The sequence below is a fragment of the Vipera ursinii genome (genome assembly GCF_947247035.1).
Source record: "Vipera ursinii genome assembly, chromosome: 2".
NCBI classification, from domain to species: Eukaryota; Metazoa; Chordata; class Lepidosauria; order Squamata; family Viperidae; genus Vipera; species Vipera ursinii.
Window position 1 is genome coordinate 178147082 of NC_139513.1, and position 20137 is coordinate 178167218.

A 20137-nucleotide genomic window follows, 5' to 3' on the forward strand; every position below is an offset into this window, starting at 1 on the left:
GAGAAGATGTTAGTTGGCCATCTCTATCCAATTGAAAGGGACGCGGTGGCTCAGTGGGTTAGGACGCTGAGCTTGTCGATCAGAAGGTCGACAGTTTGGTGGGTCGAATCCCGAGTGCCGCGTAACAGAGTGAGCGCCTGTTACTCGTCCCAGCTTCTGCCAACCTAGCAGTTCGAAAGCATGTAAAAATGCAAGTAGAAAAATAGGGACCACTCCGGTGGGAAGGTAACAGCGTTCTGTGCGCCTTTGGCATCCAGTCATGCCGGCCACATGACCACGGAGACGTCCTTGGACAAGCGCCGGCTCTTCGGCTTTGAAACGGAGATGAGCACCGGCCCCTAGAGTCGGAAACGACTAGCACGCATGTGTGGGGGAAACTTTACCTTTTACCTTTATCCAATTAATGCAAGATTGTTTATTCAGCGTGCCTGGAGGCCGTCATTAGACCAGGGGAAAAACCTTTGAACTGAGAAGAACAAAGAAACGGGGGGAGGGGGGAGATCTGGTTTGTATCTCCGATTAGAATCTGAAAGGGAGGAAGTAAATGTTGTAAAGGCATGGAAGATTTCTTCTCCCATGGAAGATTTTGACACCTGAACTTTTATTGATCCGGGACTGACCAAATGGACTGAAGGGAGGGGTTTTTACTCCGGGACAATTTAAAAGTACCCTTTCTGTAACACAGTTTCAGATCCTATCTAGATTTCCCACTAGCCATCATGTTTTAGTAAAAGTTCCTTTTGGACAATTCTGTCTCCAAGAGTTTTTCTTTCCTAACACGTGGATGGGGGTGGATCCTGACACTGGGACTATGAATGGATTTGTGTCTTTCAACAATCTTTGGACTAAATTTTATAACTGCTTCACTTGCTTTAAAAGACTTGGTATGGGTTATTTTGATGGAGGGGAGTGAGTGGGGGGAGATTGTGCTGATGTTGTGGCAGTCTTCTGAAATATGCAGTAACATTTTCCCTTCTGGTTAGTCTTTTTTGCAGTTTCTTCTGCGTGTTTATATAGATTTTGGGTGGATCTAGCTCATCTGGAAATCAGTCCCAAAAGTCACTGACCACAATCTGACACCAAACTGTGTTAAGTGATTATTTGTTTTTATCTTAGCTAATTTGCTTTTTAAAAAAAATAAAAATACGATCCTTCCCCCAACACATGTTCTTGTGCCTTTTCCCCAAATAGTTGTGCAGCCCATTTTATCTTCAAGTTAACATAATTATAAGCCGGGAGTTTCTTTTAATAACAACTTTCATTTCCCACAATAGCACATTTTCGGTAGTGTTTGCTATTCACCTTGCTATGTAGAGATGGGCATTCCTATTTCCTTCGGGATGAAGCCTAACGGGAAATCCACACTTCCTGATTTTTGTTTCAATTTGGAAAACTTGGGAAAGTAAGTCTGGTGCCAAATAGAGAGGCAGCAAAAGAGAAAATGCGCCTTTTTACGATCCGCCAGTAGTCCAGCTCTTTCCTTAGACCTCTCGAGGAGCGTGAAGAGCGGCGCGTCTCCACGTTTATTCTCCCCTCAGGCTCCCGGACCTGATCCCCAAGAGCCAACCAAGCGCGAGAGGCAAACTTGGGCTGGCTCTCCTCTCCTCCAAGAGGATGCCCAGCCGCCACCTTGACGATCCCTGGGCTGCTGCCATCACTGTGGAGCCCGAAGGCTGGGTGGAAAAGTCGTCAGGTGGGCCAGAGGCTCGGTCCCGCCCTCCCGCAGGGCAGCGCGCCGCTGTTGGCGCCTACAATTGCTCTCGGCAAGCTGCGCCCGACGGCGGGGCAGGGGCAACCCGGCGTCCCCGAGGAGGCGATGAGCAAAGCGGAGATGGCGATGGTACGCGCCGGGTCTTGGGAGAGGGCGAGGGGGGCTTTATTCGGTGCAACAGAAGCGCGAGGCGGCGCTCCCTTGGAGGGCTGCTGCGGGAGGAAAAGGCGTTTCGACCCGTGGACCTCCTCCTCCTCCTCCCTTCAGGGCTGCGCAAGGCTTCCCCCGTTGACCTCCCGCTTTGGCCCAACTCTCAACAAGTCTCGGACCTCGCTGGGTCTTATTTTGCGACTGATCGCTCTCAGTCTCCCAGAGGATGGTGCCTGTTTACCAATTGTCCTGTTTTTCAGAGTTTCCCCAGCCTTGCCTAAGGCCAGCTCAGGAGGCGGCCCTCTTAGTTCTCGCCTTCGTGCCTTTTTAATTGGTCTGCAGGAGCTTGTATGGATCTTGTCTAAAGAAAGCCTCCTCAGCCGGCAGTCCGAAACGTAGCCACCTGAGGGACGACCTGGAGCCCCAGTACTTTCTGGGGCTTCTCACCTTTGCACAAAGAATGCAGTGAGTGAATTACTCCGTTAAGAGGCAGGACTGCTGGCTTAGCCCCTTCTCTCTTCTTGCCCATAGAGAAAAAAACGGGACTGACTGAGGAAGGGAAGATTCTCTCCGGGACTCTATAAAAAGTGTAGGAAGCATTTTCCCTCATTGGACAAACAATTAGTGCCCTTCCCTCCATAAAAATATTGTATACATAATATATAGAATGATGTTAATATTAGTAATAATGTCACTACTGATGGAGACAACTTTTTATTCCTACAGCAGTAGCTGGTTGATAGGATGTATTGCAGGTTGGAAGTGCCCAAAAATTTTGACCTGTAATGAATTAAGTATCAACCATTATAAAGAGGAGTGGTTAAAATCCATCATCACCATCACCTTAAAACTAGAACCCTGGCTTCAGGTCCCTTGCTTTGAACTTCTTGCAATTCACTTCGGACACACATATAGACTATCATCAACACTGCGAAATATTGAATGCAGGGAAAAGGGTAAAAGATAACCCTTCAATAACCAAAAAAGGAACATGCGTGGCAGGGAATATATATAAAGAAAAAAGGGGAGAGAATTGGAATGTGTATTAATATAACAAGGGAAAATATTTGAGAATTTATAAAAGGTTTTCTAATATTTGAGAGCAAGATCATGCTTCCTCCCCATAATACACAGCAGTGTTGCCTTTATGAAAACACTTAATGTCAATATTCTTATCTGGGTGCAGCAATTATTTAAAGTTGGTAATAATAGACAATCTGTATGTTACATTTTATATATATAAAAATCTGAGGGAAGGACATTGAGCAATATCTTAGCCTTGGGTACCTTTATTTCATAAGCTGGTGCCCTTTGTAGGGTGTTTCCAGCTCATATAGAAAATAGAGACATGTGGCTTTGAGGGGTGAGAAGAAAGACAAAGCGCTTTCCTTCCTTTTGTGTCAGTGTTGAAGGATGCCAGCATATGCCCAAACATGGTCCTGCCTGGCACCGGGCAGTGCACAGATGATGGTAGTATGACATTCAGACCTCTTGCCAGACCGGTCCCGTGGCTTTCCTCTGTAGGGAAGGTCAGGGAAAGTCACTGGAGTGAAGCAACAGTAACCAGATCAAGAGGAGAGGCCAAGACAGCAGAATCTCTCTCCCAGGGCCACTTGTGTGCTTTTGTGTGCTTTGGCAGTGGCTTCCCCACTGAGGAGGGAATTCCCCTTGGATCTGTACATCTGGCATGAGGGAGGAGGGTGGAAGTAGCTGTCTGGAGATTTGATTCCAGGAGAAAGGAGAGATTTCTGTGATACTCCTTTCATCAAAATGAAAGACCTATTGACCTGGAAAGAAACTAGTTAGTTTCTTAGCATGTTTAAACATTGACATAAAAGGCATATTTATTTATTACATTTCTATATTTTTATATATTAAGCAGTTGGTGAAACTTAACTGACAAAGACTGCTGAAAGCTTCAGAGTAGTGGGATGATGCATTTTGAAAGGAAGAACTCATTGACTTGCAAAAATTGGATCCTAACAGTCCATAACTATATACCCATTAAATACAGTATTTACATTCAGTTTCTCTGTAATTGCTCTCTACTCAGCAAGGCTAATGAAAAACTCAACAATAAAACAAAGCTGGCTAAATTAAGCACATTTTTAATATAATTTTGCAGTTAACAGGAATAACTACCCCTTATGTATGTAGTTAGCATAAAATAATGTAAGATAAGCTTCACCCAACTCTGTGATATTTGCTGAAGGAAAGGTTTAAATTGAACAAAGAACATTGGACAAAGGATCTTAATCTTTCTGAAATTAATTGGCTCTTCATTAAAAATCTAAATAAAGATCACATTGTATCATATTTACAGTAAATTAGCCCTGATTTATTTCCACCCAGTTTCTTGTGTTTGGCAAGCACTCTAGAGGAGTATGTGTTGGTTTGTCTATGGCTTCTAATGAAGCTCTATCATTTATAGGCAAAACACTACCAATATACCTACCTCTCCATACCAAAGGGTTCTCTCTGTAGCTACATATTCAAGCACAGTTGTTTATATGCAGGGCTTTTTTTCTCATAGAACGTTCAGAACGGAGTTCCGGCACCTTTTTTGGATGGAACCTTGTAGGGTACGCAAGGTGGGTTGTATGACATGTGTGAGTTCCAGCACCTTTTTCTTTTACAAAAAAAGCCCTGTTTATATGACTAAGAACTCCAGGTTGCCTAATCCCAGTGAGTTGATTTCCTGCTCTTTAAGATTTTAAGACTTTCATTATGACCTTTTGCAACCCACCTTTGTATTTTTTTTTCTGGTGGACCAGCACATCACCTGTCATTTTTAATTTCTAAGAATGCCTCTGGGCTTACATAGGAATAGAAGTATTGCTGGAAACAAAGATGAGGCTGGAAGCAAATGCGTTCTCTACCTTATTCCCTACCTCTAACCAGACTCCCCTACAGCAGTGGGGAGAAGAGGCTGAAGATGAAGCCATCTATAGCATCACCCTTGAGCGAGTGAAGGCAGAGTCTGCAGCCAGTGGAGCATCTTCCTTGGTAGGTTCTGTTATCATTCAAAGAAGAACAAGGCCCTCTCCACTTTTATCTCAAGGGAAAGAAATTGGTGGAGGTCAGGAGGAAAAAGTAATTCACTGAAAATGAGGCATTTTTCATACAGTTAGTCTTAATTTAATTATTTTGAAAAGTTTTTTATTCCATTGAAGTGATGGACCTTATCCCTAGGTTTAATGTTACCTGGAGGAAAGGGCATTCAGTGGCCAATGGTGCTGATGGTTACATGATACTGACACTATCTAATGCAACCTACAGCTCAATAGCAGTTACCAGAAAAGTGGTACTGTCTTGTTATTATACTTTGGATTTCCAAGGCCCCAATGATCCTGCACTCATAGCAGAGAATGCTGGGTTAGATAGGCCTTTGAACCTATCATGGTGACTCCTTGAACCCAAGCATGTGGTTTTTTTGGCAGCAGTACACAAATGAGTTGTCTTTGTCTTCTGCTGATAAGACCCTGAGATGTGCCAGTGGTCTCCTACTTAAGTATAAAGTCCCATTCTGCTTAACCCTTTCGGATCAGTCAAGGAGCCGTTATTTACTTTGTCGACCTTCAAATACTATATACTTTTGATTTACTTATATGCAAGAGCAGTGTTGCTGCAAGCCTTACTGTTTATCTCATGCCTACCCCTTTCCCAGAAGGAACATCCAGAAACACCAGAATGTCCTTTTGTCCAGTACCGTACTTGCAAGAGGCGCACATTGCGGGCTGCCACCCTCCCCCAGCTGGTGAAATGGCTGCTGACAGCCAAAAAGGAAGGTGACCTTGACTACATCTCCAGCTTCCTGGCTACCTATCAAGCCTTTGCTACTCTCATGCAGGTGTTGGAGCTGCTGCTGCCTCTGGGACCAGATAAGTGAGCCACTGGCACAGGGTGGGTGGTGGAGAGGTGGCGAACACAGGAGGCTCCCAAATCAGACCTCCCAGGAAAGTTTGAATTAGGAACTTGGCAGAACAGAAATAGAGAGCGTTCTGCTGTTTCTTTTGGCAGCTTCCCTGCAGATTGACTCTTGCACGCTAGCATAGCTTCATAAAAATCTAATTATTGTCTCAAAGCATATGGCACAAAGAATACCAGGAAACAGCTGGCAGCAAAAGACAGCACAATTGCAGGACAAATCACTCCTAAATGTTGAGTTATAGAGTATAATCCACCAGGCTTTTTTTGATTTCTCATGTTGCAAGAATCCACTTTATTTGTTTATTTGTTTATTTTACATGTTTGCCACCTATCTCACACAGAGGCAACTTGCATTATCCTTGATTCATCCTTATTTGTGAGATCTCAACTCCCAGAATTCTTAGTAAATGGCCATGCTGAGTGGGGAATTTTCCACACATCTGGAGGGAATCCAGACTGAAGAAGGGTGATTTACACATAGTACATTTTGTGGACCCATACAAATAATTCTACCTAGTGGTCAATCTGAGAGTTTCAAATGATTTATTGTATCAAAAACTAGTCCTGAGCCACTAGTTCTAGCTGCTCTAAGTCTGAATTATGATGCTCAAGAGGGGAATAAGTAATAAAACTCCTGCCACTGCCAAAGGAATATCTACAGTATTTTTTTTAAAAAAAAACCAATGTTCTGCCTTTAGCAGTATGTTTGAGTAGAAAAGGGAAATATAATCCTATTTCCCTGAGGCGGAACAGAAGCAGGGGAAATGTTATTATTTAAAAAATCTTCTTTCATGTCTTTGGGAAAAAAGGGAGGTTCTTATAAAGAGGAGAGTGTGCAAGAAAAAGATTACAGGGAATCCTCGACTTACCAGCATTTGTTTAGCAAGCCTTTGAAGTTACAGCACCATTGAAGAAGAGACTTAAAATCTGTCTTCACACTTACAATAGTTGCAGCATCCTCATGATCCCAAGATCAAAATTTGGATGCTTGGCAATCAGTATGTGATCATCATTTCTGACCTTCAGAGTCAGTTTCTGACAAGCAAAGTCAACTGGGGAAGTTGGGTTTGCTTAATAAGTGCATGATTCACTTGACAATTGAAGTGATTTGCTTAACAACCATGACAAAAATGTTGTAAAATTGAGTGCAACTCACTTAACAACTGCCTTGCTTAGCAATGGAAATTCTGGTCCCAATTGTGAAAGTTGAGAACTACCTCTAGGTACCAGATTAATGTGAACATTGATATGGGAGAGGCAACTTTATTGAGTGAGGTGGTTAGAGTAAAGTAGGGACAGTGGAATGCCAGGAGTGATTTGTATGGAACAAGAGCAGCCCCATGGCTTGGGGTGAGTGTGGGTCAGGAGCTGATTGCATTTCTTTTCTGATTGCAGGGCAGTACTCCATGTATTGGACCAGTGGCTGCAGCATCACCCTGAAGATTTCTGGGAACCTCCAGAGTATCCTAATCTGCACAAAATCTTGTCTTTCCTCCATCAATCTGCTCCTAACTCCCCATTGTGTGCTTTGGCAAAGGGATTGCTACAAGCCCACAAAGAAAAGGAGGTAGATGGTAAGAATAATTTAGGACCAAAATTGCCAAGCATGGCCTATCTTCTCAGAGTTTCTAGTCTGGACCCATCCATTCTGACTTCTGCTCCCAACAATATGCTACTGGAGGTATTATTCTCATGTGGGGGTGTTGTTCTCATATCCCATCCAGCTTGATCCAGCTCCCTGAAGCCCAAACCCAATTCCTCACTGGCTATCTCGCAATTTACTCCAATTTAAGGATGAATGAACTGTACTGAAGGAGACACGTGCCAGCTATGCTTTGGGTATGCTTGCCTGCCCACACAGAAATCTACATAAGCAATGGGTTGCTGCACTGCTTTTTTTGGCAATAGCCCATTTGTTTCCAACAGGTACTATCATCCAATGATAGCAGTTTAGGAACAGAAGCAACAAAATCTGTGGTTCAAATAAATAAATGCACGTGTTAGTACTACATATGCAACTTGTTATTTAAAATGGATCAAATTATAGCCTGTGCACTCAAATTAATATGGTTGCAAAGGTTTTGCAAAAGTCTCTCAGCTCAAAAGAACAGAATGTGAATGATGTCTGCCTTCTCACATGTAATCTCAGATATAGGCACCAGGTTAGTCTGAGCCAAAATCATCTATTTGCCCTTCTGTTTATCAACCCAGGACATCATGCAGCTGACACTTATGCCTCTTTTGAAATTGCTATCATTTCTACAACAGCCTTTTCTAAACTGGTGCCTCTCAGGTGCTGAGGCTGAATTTCCCATCATCTCAGCCCATCATCCAGTGATGTGCTGGTAAGAATTAGAGCCTTAACTTGTAGTTCCCTGCTGGTAGAAGAGGTGGTAAATTAACACCTCTGGAGGACACAGAATGAGGTAGTAAAAATTTTGAACTGTACCTCTTTCTACTGCAGGTGGAAAGGGGTTTGGCCTATTTTTTTGAATGTTCCTTTTTGTAAAAGGCTATATGTAGCAGATTAAAACATCAAGAAAAGGCTGTTACTATGTTGGCTGGAGCTACTGAGAACTATATTTCAACAGACCCTGGAATTTCCCACATCTGTGATTAAGCATGGTGGCCTTAACAATAAAGTGTAGGCAGGCTTGCTATTTCCACAAAGGAAATTTCAAAATGCAACCCTTTTCCTTTACAGAAGCAAAAGGGCATTCGGACCAGCTTAATTACAGATGATAGGAATTGTACTGGGTTGGTGAAGGCAGCTTTAGGCAATGAGATAAAAGTTCTTTAATTTTGAATCTAGCTAGTCCTCTTGGTTTATTTGGATATGCAATGGAAATAGTATCCTCTGTTCTGGTCTCTAAGACCATTCTGATCCCAGGATGAAGAAAGTAGCAGGAACAGGAGCAATGGTGGCTGCCAAATCTCCACTGAACTTGTTAATTCCAGGATAATGGAATTGTAAACGCTGGAATTTTTCCCCTCTGGAATTTGTAAACTTTCAATATGTATTTATTCAATTTATATGGCCACCCACTTGCCAAGCAGCTCTGGGTTGAAAATATCAAATACAAAAGAAAATGTTAAAATAATAAAACAAAATAAAATACATTATACTGAGAACTTAGAACTACACACATAATACCTATATAGTTATAGTCTGGGGGGTGATCCAATTCTTCAAGGACTTAAAGACCAGCAGGGCTAACACCAGCCAAATTTTAGATGGTTGCTCTTCCATGGAACAGGTGCAGTGACAGAGAAGACATGCCTTCCAGCTTCCATTAGATGATACTGTTTACTTGATGGGACCTGATGCATGCCAACCCTGTCACGTATTGTAGGTTGAACAGAAGGTTCTACAACTATCTAGGCCCTGTGCCATGTAAGGTAACCTCCAGTACGTTAGAATTACACCTAGAAGCCCACTGACAACCAGTGTGGCTCATACCGTAGTTGTTATATCTGGACTTACCAAAATACACCTGTAACCAGGGCTTTTTTTGTCATAGAATGCTCAGAACAGAGTTCCGGCACCTTTTTTGGATGGAACCTTGTAGGGTAGGCAAGGCGGGTTGTATAACATGTGTGAGTTCCGGCATCTTTTTCTTTTACAAAAAAAAGCACTGCCTGTAACTATTTATCCTGATTCTTCTGGAACAAATGTAAATTCCCTGGACACAAAATCATAGGTTGAAAGAGACCTTGGAAGATTTCTAGTGCAACACCCTACCCAAGGCAGAAGTCATTTCAAGACACTTCAGTGGCAACCTCTATAAAGTGTGTTGAATAGTCCAGATAAGAGGTAACTGTAAGTAGAGCTCCCTGACCCTAACCTACAGCAATTGGCACATAAGAATAAGTTGTACAAAAGCCCTCACAGACTTACTGTAGATGTACCTGCTATTTTAACAGGAGACAGGAATCTGCTGATTATCTGCTCATGCTGGATTATTCTTAGATTTTATGTAATTTATGTACTCTAAGGAATGAAGAGCAGAGAAATGTGCTGCATTCTGTTCTGCTACAGAAAATAAAACCTGTCAGTACAGAACTCCCAGGAATCAATCCAGGGATACAAAGAAATTAAGCAGTCATTTCAGGCATTAAATTTACTAAAATAGTATACTGTATAGTGTCCCTAAAATTCTCAATGTAGACAGATATAGATGTTACATTATATGGAACTCATGTAAAACCCATACACGAGGGCATGCAATCTATCTCTAGTCTATCCTGAGAGGGTAAAGGACGGTAGATGGCATATTTGGTTCTTTGGATAGATTCTACATGTTCCTTCTTGTGCCTGGTGAGTACCAGAACCTGGATACTCCTAAAGTTAATGCACTGCTATGAAGTCATGCAAATGAATTCAATTCCTAGTGGAGGTTTTGATCCCCATAGATTAACATGAGGGATCTAGTGGTCTAGAGATGCCCTAGTTATCTCTCCATTGGCTTTCTATAATGTGTTTTACATGGGGAAACTCTTGAACAGTTTTCAGAGGCTACAAATGATACAGAATGCAGTGGTGCAGACAGTTCTGGAGGCCTCTAGGGGGGAAAATGCAACACCATTGTTACACAAGTGGCATTAGTTGCTGGTTTGCTTCTGAATCCAATTCAAGGTGTTAGTTATCATCTTTAAAGCTCTTCATGGCATGGGACCAGATTGTCTGAGGAACCATCTCACCACAATGGGATTGGCTCACTCCGGTTGCTCCAGCAGAAGAGGCCTTTTTCAGACTCTGCTGGCTCAAAACTTCAGCTAGTGGGGTCCAGGTGAAAAGCCTTCTCTGCTATGGCTTCTGCTCTCTGGAACAATTTGCTACCAGAGCTAAGATCAACCTCCACCCTTCTAACATTCCGGAGGGCCCTTAAAACCTGGCTCTGCCAGTTAGCTTGGGGTCCTGATGAGGGCATATTATGCTGGAGGTAGTTGGTTGAGTGAGAGACAAACCCCATTCCATCTGTGCTCTTGGTTTTTAGCCTTTACTTAATTGTTGTTAATTTTAATGCTTTTATATTTATGTTTGTATACAACTGTAAGCTGCTTAGAGTTACTTTGGTTAATGTGACAGAGAGCATATTAATTAATTAATTAATGGTGCATGATCCAAAGAAACTTTAAAAGGCTGTTTAATCCTGAAACGAGTCACAATTGGCACATCATCTCTCTGAAGTTCAGAAGTTCCTGAAGAAGCAAATACTGAAAACTAGTACTGTATGATTGTTTTTGATGCCGGCATTTTGGTCTGGTACAATGGCTTCCTTACAGCCATTGCTTGAATCCTCTTTTTTCTATAGATCACATTATTTTCCTATAGGAGGCAACTCCCCAGGGATGGGACCATCAGAGGTGATCACAGAGGCAGCTGGGACAGATGACTGTGAAGAGATATTAGCACTGATGTCCTTCTCTGTGGATGAAGTGGCCGAACAGCTGACACTGTTGGATGCTGTAAGACCTGCTGGGGCCAGAAAGTGAAAATAATTTGGAAAACAAAACACATTATGGCTATGATGAACAGGGTAGTTCTGAAACCCTTTTGAAATTGGTTTGATGACAGAAAAGAGAACCAATGTCACTTTTTACAGTCCCAGTAGGCAAACCTTTTGGTAGCCACGAGCTACATTTTACGTTGGAAAGAGTGGGTACTAAGGACCATAAAATGGATGGGATGTGGCTGCTGCAGGGGTGCATTTGGGGTGGTTCTTTGCTTTGCAATATGTCTATTTGAGGCCTTGGATCTTGTACACCTGCTCTGAAATCACTTAATGCACTAAATGGCCTTCAATTGGTACTGAATTCCTTCTTTCCCCTTCCCTTTCTCCAGAACCTCTTTAGAGCAGTGGTACCCTTCCACTGCCTTGGCTGCATTTGGTCCCAACGAGACAAGAAGAAGAATCAGCACATGGCTCCCAGTGTCCGTGCTACTGTGACCCAGTTTAATGCAGTCACCAGCTGTGTCATCACATCTGTGCTGGGGGATCTGGCCATGAACATTCCCCAGCGTGCAAACCTGCTGGAGAAATGGATCCAAATTGCTGGAGTAAGTCAGGAAGAGGGCCAGAGTGGTGGTAATGGGAAAACAAAGCAGGGCTGAGCATGATGTTAGGGGTTGCGTAGTTCATCTCTTGGGAAACTGTGAGCCAGAGAGGTAATAACTGCTCAGGTGCATTCCTCATTTGTGACAATATTTCTTGACAATGTTTAGCACAAATGCCTCTTGCTACCTTTTTCAATTGACATCCCTGAAAGGGTTTTCTTGTTATTTTTCTGCATGAGTTGAATTCTTCTCAGTTATTGTATGCTCTGAGCCTGTACATTTCTGTTCCCCAAAGTAAAGGGATCCTGAGTTTTCTGGATGAATAAAAAAATAGGGTGGAAAAGTGCAAGCGGGAGAATTAAGTGTGCTTGATGGTTACAGAATGCAGATGGACAATTGCAGGGCAGGCAAGAGGAGCAAAAACATTCAGTGGGAAGCTACACTGGCCAATTGTTGGTGTGGCTGGAGAGAAAAGGGCAGAGGTTGAAAGAGGAAGGTACCCTGTGGCCCCAGCACTGGTCAGCTGATTGTCAAAATAAATGCCTCTTTTAAACTCCATAAAATCTGGTAGAGTTCCTTGGCTGCTTTTAGTTAGGCACAACAAGCAACTTTATAGTACCGTAGGGGACTTTAGGTCACTGTAGTGTTGAAGTATCTTATACTATGTTCTGTAGGTATATATACAAGGAAAGAGTAGGCATGGCAATGAACATGACACCAGTGGAATCTCTCTTGGACAGTCATTGGTGGAATCCAACTTTTATCATATTTAGACAAATCTGACGTCAGCTGTTCCTAGGTCACAATAATTAATAGTTGATTTTAATTATCATGCTCATTCTAATTATGCTAATTATCATGCTGTTCCTTCTCAATGAGTGATTGGGTTATGAAGATAGGCCCATCTGCGTTCTGTCTCATTTAGGATATGTAAGGACATGGCTGCAGGATCCCTTGGTCATTTTTCTGCAGCAAAACAATAGCACTAATACTTCACTAGCATCCACCTGGATGACAAAGGCGGGGTGGTGGTGGTGGTTTCGGGTCTGGGTACTTTAGAATGAGTTCGGCTGCAAATAAGTGTTTTGAGCTTTTTGTACGGCCACTTGGCATTCTGTTGTCCACTTTAGGAGTTGGTTAGATTTAGGTCTCCCTTTCCCTTTTGTTTTCAATAGATTAATGATGGACAGTTTAATGTCAGGCCTGCCCCAACTTGGATCTTTAGGAAAGAAAGACTTTTGACTTTATTTGTTTGAAGTGATAGGCTCTTTTATTAAAGTTAAGTGGTTGCAGCAAAAGTAAAGCTAGATTTCACTGTTCCCACACAAAGGTTACCCTTTTCCCTCTTTCCCTGGCTCTCCTGCCTTGAACAGTCCATCGGTGTTCAATAGTATACCATTTAGATGTTTTGGGAACTGCTTGAATGTTTGGTGCCTCTCAATGTAGTTTCACATTCCGTTCCCAGGCCAGGTATCCGTGTTGGCTGCTTTATTCCGATTTGGCACTCTGGTTCTTGTCAATGTGTTTCCCTTTCCCATCATTTGTCTTCTCACTCCCATGCCAAACTTTATTACTGCAAATTCCTTGTCTCCCTCTTCCGTTTTATGGCAGGATGCCAGCAAAGAAAATAAGTTGAAAATGGCAAATCTGACAGGCATCGCTATTCTGAGGGCCAAAAGTGAAGATTGCTTCAATTAAAAAAACAACCTTTAATATGTTGAACATGAAAACTGCCGTGTTTCCCTGAAAATACCCCCAAAATAATCCCTAGTTTATTTTTTTTCAGTGGGCCTTATATAAGCCCTACCTCAAAAATAAGACCTACTTATTTGCTAAGACACGAGGTGAGGTGAAGCGGGGGGAGGGGATAGCTGACTTGCACGCCCCTCACCTGCTTACCATGACACAGATCTCCTGCTGCTGCTGCTGCCACAAGGTGCATCACACCGCCATCGCCACTGCTGCTGCAAGGTACATCTTACTGTTATTTCCACTGCCGCAAGGCAGGTCCTACTGGTATTGCTGCCGCCGCAAAGCTCATCCTGTTGCTGCCACTGTGAGGTGCATCATGCTGTCGCAAGGTGCATCCTGTTTTGTTGCCGCCACCGCAAGGCGCATCCTGCCACCATTGCCACCATTGCAAGGTGCGTCCTGTTTCCTTTGTTGCTGAGAGGTAGCCGCGAGGCATGTCTTGTTGGCATTGCTGCCACAAGGCATGTTGTCGCTGCCGTGAGGTGCATCCCGCCATTGCCACCGTCATGAGGTGCACTGCGGGATGCACGTTGTGCCAGTGGTGGCAATGATGGCAGGACATTCCTTATGGCAGCAGCAGCAATGGTGGTGAGACGTGCCTCACGGCAGTGGCACCAAAAGCAACAGGATACACCTTGCGGCGGCAGCAACACCATCAGGATGTGCCTCACAGTGGCAGAAGCAACGATGGCAGGACACACCTCGCAACAGTGGCAATGGCAGCAGGATGCACCTTGCGGCAGCGGCAACATAAGTAGGATGCACCCTGCGGTGGCAGCAGCAGCTGGAGCCCTGAGGCATGGTAAGCGGGGTGTGGGGTACATGGGGCAGCTCCTGGAAAAAAATAAGACGTTACCCAAAAATAAGAGTTAATGCCTCTTTTGGAGGCAAAAAAAAAGACCGGGTCTTATTTTGGGGGAAACACAGTATAAATGAATGTGTTGAACATGAAAACTATTTTAATAAATTGCTTTAAAATTAGGTAAATCAACATATTTAAATATCCAATAGTAATATTTAAAGAAATATTTCCATTTAAATTGAGGTGTACAGTTTCAGAACTTATTTATTATCATTTATATGTTTTTTATATTTCACATTTCTTAACCACCCATCTCCCTCAGAGAGGTGCTCTGCATTCTTGGGTTGCATTCTTGGATTGTTAAAAAACTGAGATAACCGCCAATTTACACAATTGTAAATATTAAAATTAAATATTAAAAACACATATTTTCATTTTAAATTCAGTCTCTCTTTAATGTTAGATTAATTTGATTAAACCAATAAAAATTATACCCTTATTTAACAGATTGTACCTCTATCTTTGTCTCTTTCTTTTGCAATCTTTGTTCACACAGCTATAATCTTTCACTCCTTACTGAACTATTTATCTTTTCCTCCCCAACACCAAACTTCCAGCGATGCCGGACCTTAAGGAATTTCTCCTCACTGTATGCCATCCTCTCTGCTCTTCAATCCAACTCTATTTACCGACTAAAGCGCACCTGGGCTGCAGTCAACAGGTAAGTGTAAGGTCTCACCTTAGCTATTCCCTCAAGCAAGGTGAACTCTTGAAACAGGCAACATTTCAAAAGGCTCTTTTATTGGAAGACAGTGATTGCAAAGAAAGCAGGCAAGATCTAAAGTACCCATGTGAAAACATTAGGTTAAAGCCTACTGTTCAAAACCCCTCCCAACTGCCCAGTCCATGAAGAGCCAATTTGAAGGAGAGAATGTATTGTGAGAACTCTGAGCCGAGAATGTGATAAGTCATTCCTCCCCAATTCCCTGGAAGATACATCAAAGCAAAGGAGAAACAAAGCAAACTGGGTACATTGTAGAAAAGCTCCAAGCCCCCCCACTTCCCACCAGAATGGTAGTGTCCCAATAGGGATCTGTGGGGACCTGACAGTAAGTCTTTGTAAGGGAATGAGATAAGAGAGGGCAAAGGGGCTGGTCAAATATACCAAGCTGCCTTCCCTTTGGCAAAAGGCCAGGACATGGCAGATCCCTGGGATATGGAGAGCAGATCTACAAGAAAGAAAGCTCATTAGACAGACCCTATCTCAGGCACTTTTGCATTTTATCCCACAGAGAAACCAGGAGCTCCTTTCAAAAGCTCTCACAGATCTTCTCCGAAGATCACAATCACTTGAACTGCCGAGAAATCTTGCTGCAGGTACGGGGAATATCTTCTGAGAAGAAGGAAAAAGAATGTGATGCACAAGGGTGGTTTTCCAAATGGTTTTCCATCTCTCATGGAAGTAGTGAGGGAAAATACTGACATTTTTCACTGACTGATTCTGGATGTAGTTTAAGATGGTCAATTGGTTCGTTTTAATTTTATACCATCTGAACATCAGTTTGCCCTCTGGGATTCTTCTGTAGGAAGTAGATACTCAGAGTCCTTGTGATGGATGGAGAAATCATCAAACACCAGTCAGGACTTCTCTGCAGGTGAGATTTCAAATGGTAATAACGTCTTGATTGGATCCAGCCAGATTTGCTTAATGCTTGCATTTGCCAGTATTCATAGAAACTTTTTGCAATTTTTCTTTCATATCATGGTCTTAGATTTACACAATTAGTGTAATTCTTGCAATTCTTGACAAGTGGGTATGTTAGGTGGGTGGGTTCCCACAAGGCTACAAGAGAAATTACATCATTCTCTTTCCTTGTTTGGAATTGCTAGTGTTATGGCATACCCACCTAATGAATTTAGGGTTTTTGTTGCAGACTCCTACCATCCCATACCTTGGCACCTTTTTAACTGACCTAATCATGCTGGATACAGCACTACCAGATTTTGTGGAGGTGAGCATCTTTGAAAGAGGGCTGAAAGAGGGGGAAGGAGAATGTGGTGAAAGGGCAAACAATTGCTCTCATGACACTTGAGTGGGTATTTCAAATTATTTATTTAACCCCATCTGGTTTGAAATATTGAATGTATGTGAATGGCTTTATTTTTTTACCAAACATCATTAGGAGAAGGGATGCCTCTTACATCGAAGAATGATTAGCATGTACCGGTAATTTTGGACTGTTGCAATGTGATGTATCTGGGATCACTCTGGAGGCTGGCAAGGAATCTGCAGCTTGCACCAAATCCCACAGTTACTCAAGAAGGAAACCTACCTTCCATAAACAATCAACACTGTTCTGAAGACACTGTACCAAAGTGGATGCCAGTCCATTACTGATTCAAATTCAAGCAATCTGTTACGAAATACAAGGCCCCATTCAATATAGAAACTGAGTATCTGATGGAATACTGGTCCCATTGTGGACTTGCCTGCCAGTTCACCTCTATAGGACTGTGCTCATTGAGGATGTAATATTTGCTGGCCATCCATGCTTGTATACTGTATATGCGTATATGAGCTGGGAAGGGGAGAACTTGTCAGTAGTTGCCAAGGGACTGTTTTTGTCTTGTATCAGATAAAGTGTTGTCCAGTTTATCATGTGTCCCAATACCTTGTTTACTCTTTAAAATATCACCAGATTGTTTCTTACTTTTCTGGCGGACCGCAGTTGTCTAAATTCTCAGTCTGCTATTTGAATTCCTTTTACCTAAAAAAAAGGGGGGGGGATGATTGAGCCTGAAACTTGCACAAAAAATGTTAATGAGGGCTGGTTCAACTAGCTGCTGCTTAAGTTCTGACTCCATGTGCTGCTCATTGTCTCTATTTTATTTTCTTTTTCCAATTCCACAGGGCCAGCTCATTAACTTTGAGAAGAGGCGCAAGGTAAATCAAAGGTAGAAGAACTAGAGGGATAAGGGCAGGAGCTAACATTTCCTAGTTTTGTGCTTAGCTCTGGGATGGGGAGGCATAATCCTGGCCACTAAGAGAATGGACATGGGTGCAACCACAGCAACAGTGTGACTCTGTCATACGTACTTCTCTTCTTCAGGAAGCAGCAATCCTCTTCTCTATCTATCATCTGCAACAGTCCTGTCAGGGATACAACCTTTGCCTGAATCCATCCTTCCACTTGGCTTTCCACCACCAGCAGCAGCTTTCTGAAGACCAGAGGTGGGAAGAGGGATTAAAGTTTTCTGCTGGGGATGGACAGAAAATTGTTTGGTGGGCGAAAGCATTAGACACTCCTAATACTTGTATCACTCAGGTTGCACCTCTGGTTACAGATTTTTAAATGGAGCAATAATTGCACATTTAAAGTGTGCTCATAACAACTTACCACTGTTTACATCAGAAAAAAATCAGTTTACAGGGCCTTTATCAAAGACAATGCAGAGAGAAGCAGCTTGATTCTGTGCTATGTGTGCCCTTTCCCTGCTGAAAAAAAAATCATCTAAATTATTGTTTTCTTCAAATGTACTATTATTGAATCTTTACTGAATTAGTCCCTATCCAAGTGCAGTTTATCTATCTATCTATCTATATCTATCTATCTATCTATCTATCTATCTATCTATCTATCTATCTATCTATCTATCATCTATCTCTTATATGCTGCCCATTTTACTTTGCGAAGTAACTGTACATTGCCAAGAAAAGCAGAAGAGAAAAGGTCAGACTATTTTATTTGGGGAAGAAGAGATATATTTATGCTATTAACACTTTCGTAGTATTGTGAAATGGCATTAATGGTGATATTTCCATTAACAGGCAGCAATCCTATTTTGTTTTGTCACTGCAGTGTTCACAAAATAATGAAGGATGTTGAAATGATTCTTTTGTTGCTAGTTTCACAGATTCATTATATTTGTAAAGTTCAGTCATTCCTCGCCTTCCCAGCTACCAAAGTAAGAGAGTGGTTGCCCACCACCAGTTAGATTTAGCTCTCCTGCTTTTCAAGATGTAGATCATTGCACAATCAAGGCAAGAGAAAGGAGAAAAGAAGGCTGTTGGCCCTGTTGTCTTTCCATGTCTCTGTATTCCATATTGTTTTACTGTAACTTGAAACATGCCGAATATGGTATGAAACCAGCTTAGAGAAGCCCAGGCAGAGTCTTGGAGACAGACTAATTCAATTGCTGCTGCAGTGAACTGATGGTAGAAGTTCCCTCTGGGAATGGTAACATGCTGAAAGGGGACAGAGCAGCAAAGACAGTAAATAAGAGGTTCTGTCCTAAATCATTGCCTTTGGCAATGACTCAGAATAGACACAAAAGAGGCAAGATAGGGTTAGCAGTGGGAGGTAAATATGACACTGGTATTTGCCAGCTAAAGGATGGGTGAATAGTACTGAGTAGGGATGAAGAACCCAGCGAGAGCATGGGGCAGGGCAGAGAATCGGAGAGGTTTCCGAGAATTGATGAGCAAACAAGCAGTAAGGGAAATTATCAGGACTAAGAGCTCAGGGCGTAAACCCCAAAGTGCCATGTGTAGCCTCAGCCAATAGTTGAGAAGATGTAGCTATAGAATCTGTCTTCACTGTTCTCCTCCAGATACTGCATTTCTTGTATGATAGAACCACCAGCTGACTCCTGTCCCAGCTCCCCAAAGCTGCATCGCAGTCTGACCAAACGCTTCAGCTCGTAAGTCATCCCAGTAACTGGTGAGAGGAGACGTTCTTGTTCCTTTCTATCCTCTGCCCTTTTGCATGCCCGATCCTTCCCTCCAGGCTCCAGACAAGCACCCCATCTACCCTGTGGGAGGTTTTTTTGGTTCCTACTGTTATGTATTGAAATATATAAAGTCGTGTTAAGCCCTGTAAAGTGAAACTAACTTAACTCCAACTGTTTGTGAAGCTAAAATGAAACTAACCTTTAGATGACCCTGGCTGTTAACTCCAACTGTTTTGGAGGGAAACTTGGAACATTTATATTTGGGTGGGCTTTCCAAGTATTGTGATTGGTTAAGGCCCTGTGAGCTCAGAGTATAAATTACAGGCAATTGCCTGCAGTTCTCCAGTTCTAGTTTGAGTCAATAAAGATGTTGTAACTATGCTGGTCTGCTCCTTGCCTACTAAAGCTCACTACACAATACCTACAGTCTGTTTTTATGCTGAGGGGAAGGGCAACCAAAACTGGGTTAATTTGAGTGTGGACAGATTAAACCATAGTGGAATTATAAATCAACAAATTAAACCGTTTACTTTGTGCTTCATTTGTGTGGTTTTCTGAAGCATCTGGCTGGCCATTGTTAAAAAATAGGGTACTAGACTATTCAGAGGGACAACAGGGCTGCACCTAAAGCTGCTCCTGTATATATGGGGCACAATGTCGCCGTCTTCATATACTGTACCATCGGATCCAGGCAACCTAGGCCTCTGGAGATTTGCAAGGGGTCTTGGCTTTCCAGGTCATACGGTTACTATTCAGAGTAAAATTATAACCCACTTTCCCTAGTATAATGTGAAAAGTCCTGGAACTCAGCTATCTGCAAGTTACTTTTTTCTAAGTATTAAGCACAATTTGGAAGAGATGGTACTTCTAAATTAAATTAAATTTCCTAAGAGGGAATTTTCAGAAGAAATGGGCTGTTGCAGAAATATAATGACTATGGAGAATGATTGAATATTTTAAATGCATAACTGTACTAGCATTAGAAATTTAGGTATTGTATTCA

At 42.5% G+C, this 20137-nt stretch overlaps 1 protein-coding gene across 1 annotated transcript in view; it reads left to right on the top strand.

Annotated features, from left to right (window-relative positions):
* Positions 1 to 1816: 1816 nt before the first annotated feature.
* The window catches only part of RGL3 (ral guanine nucleotide dissociation stimulator like 3), a gene marked incomplete at both ends in the record, with an annotated part of 33110 nt that continues 14789 nt past the window's right edge, over positions 1817 to 20137 (top strand). Inside the window, 13 exon segments of the mRNA XM_083353463.1 lie at positions 1817 to 1840; positions 4763 to 4867; positions 5529 to 5746; positions 7187 to 7365; positions 11127 to 11260; positions 11637 to 11852; positions 15021 to 15124; positions 15696 to 15780; positions 15990 to 16058; positions 16338 to 16415; positions 17315 to 17347; positions 17514 to 17635; positions 19015 to 19104. Of these exon segments, the coding sequence (XP_083209589.1) occupies positions 1817 to 1840; positions 4763 to 4867; positions 5529 to 5746; positions 7187 to 7365; positions 11127 to 11260; positions 11637 to 11852; positions 15021 to 15124; positions 15696 to 15780; positions 15990 to 16058; positions 16338 to 16415; positions 17315 to 17347; positions 17514 to 17635; positions 19015 to 19104 (1457 nt within the window).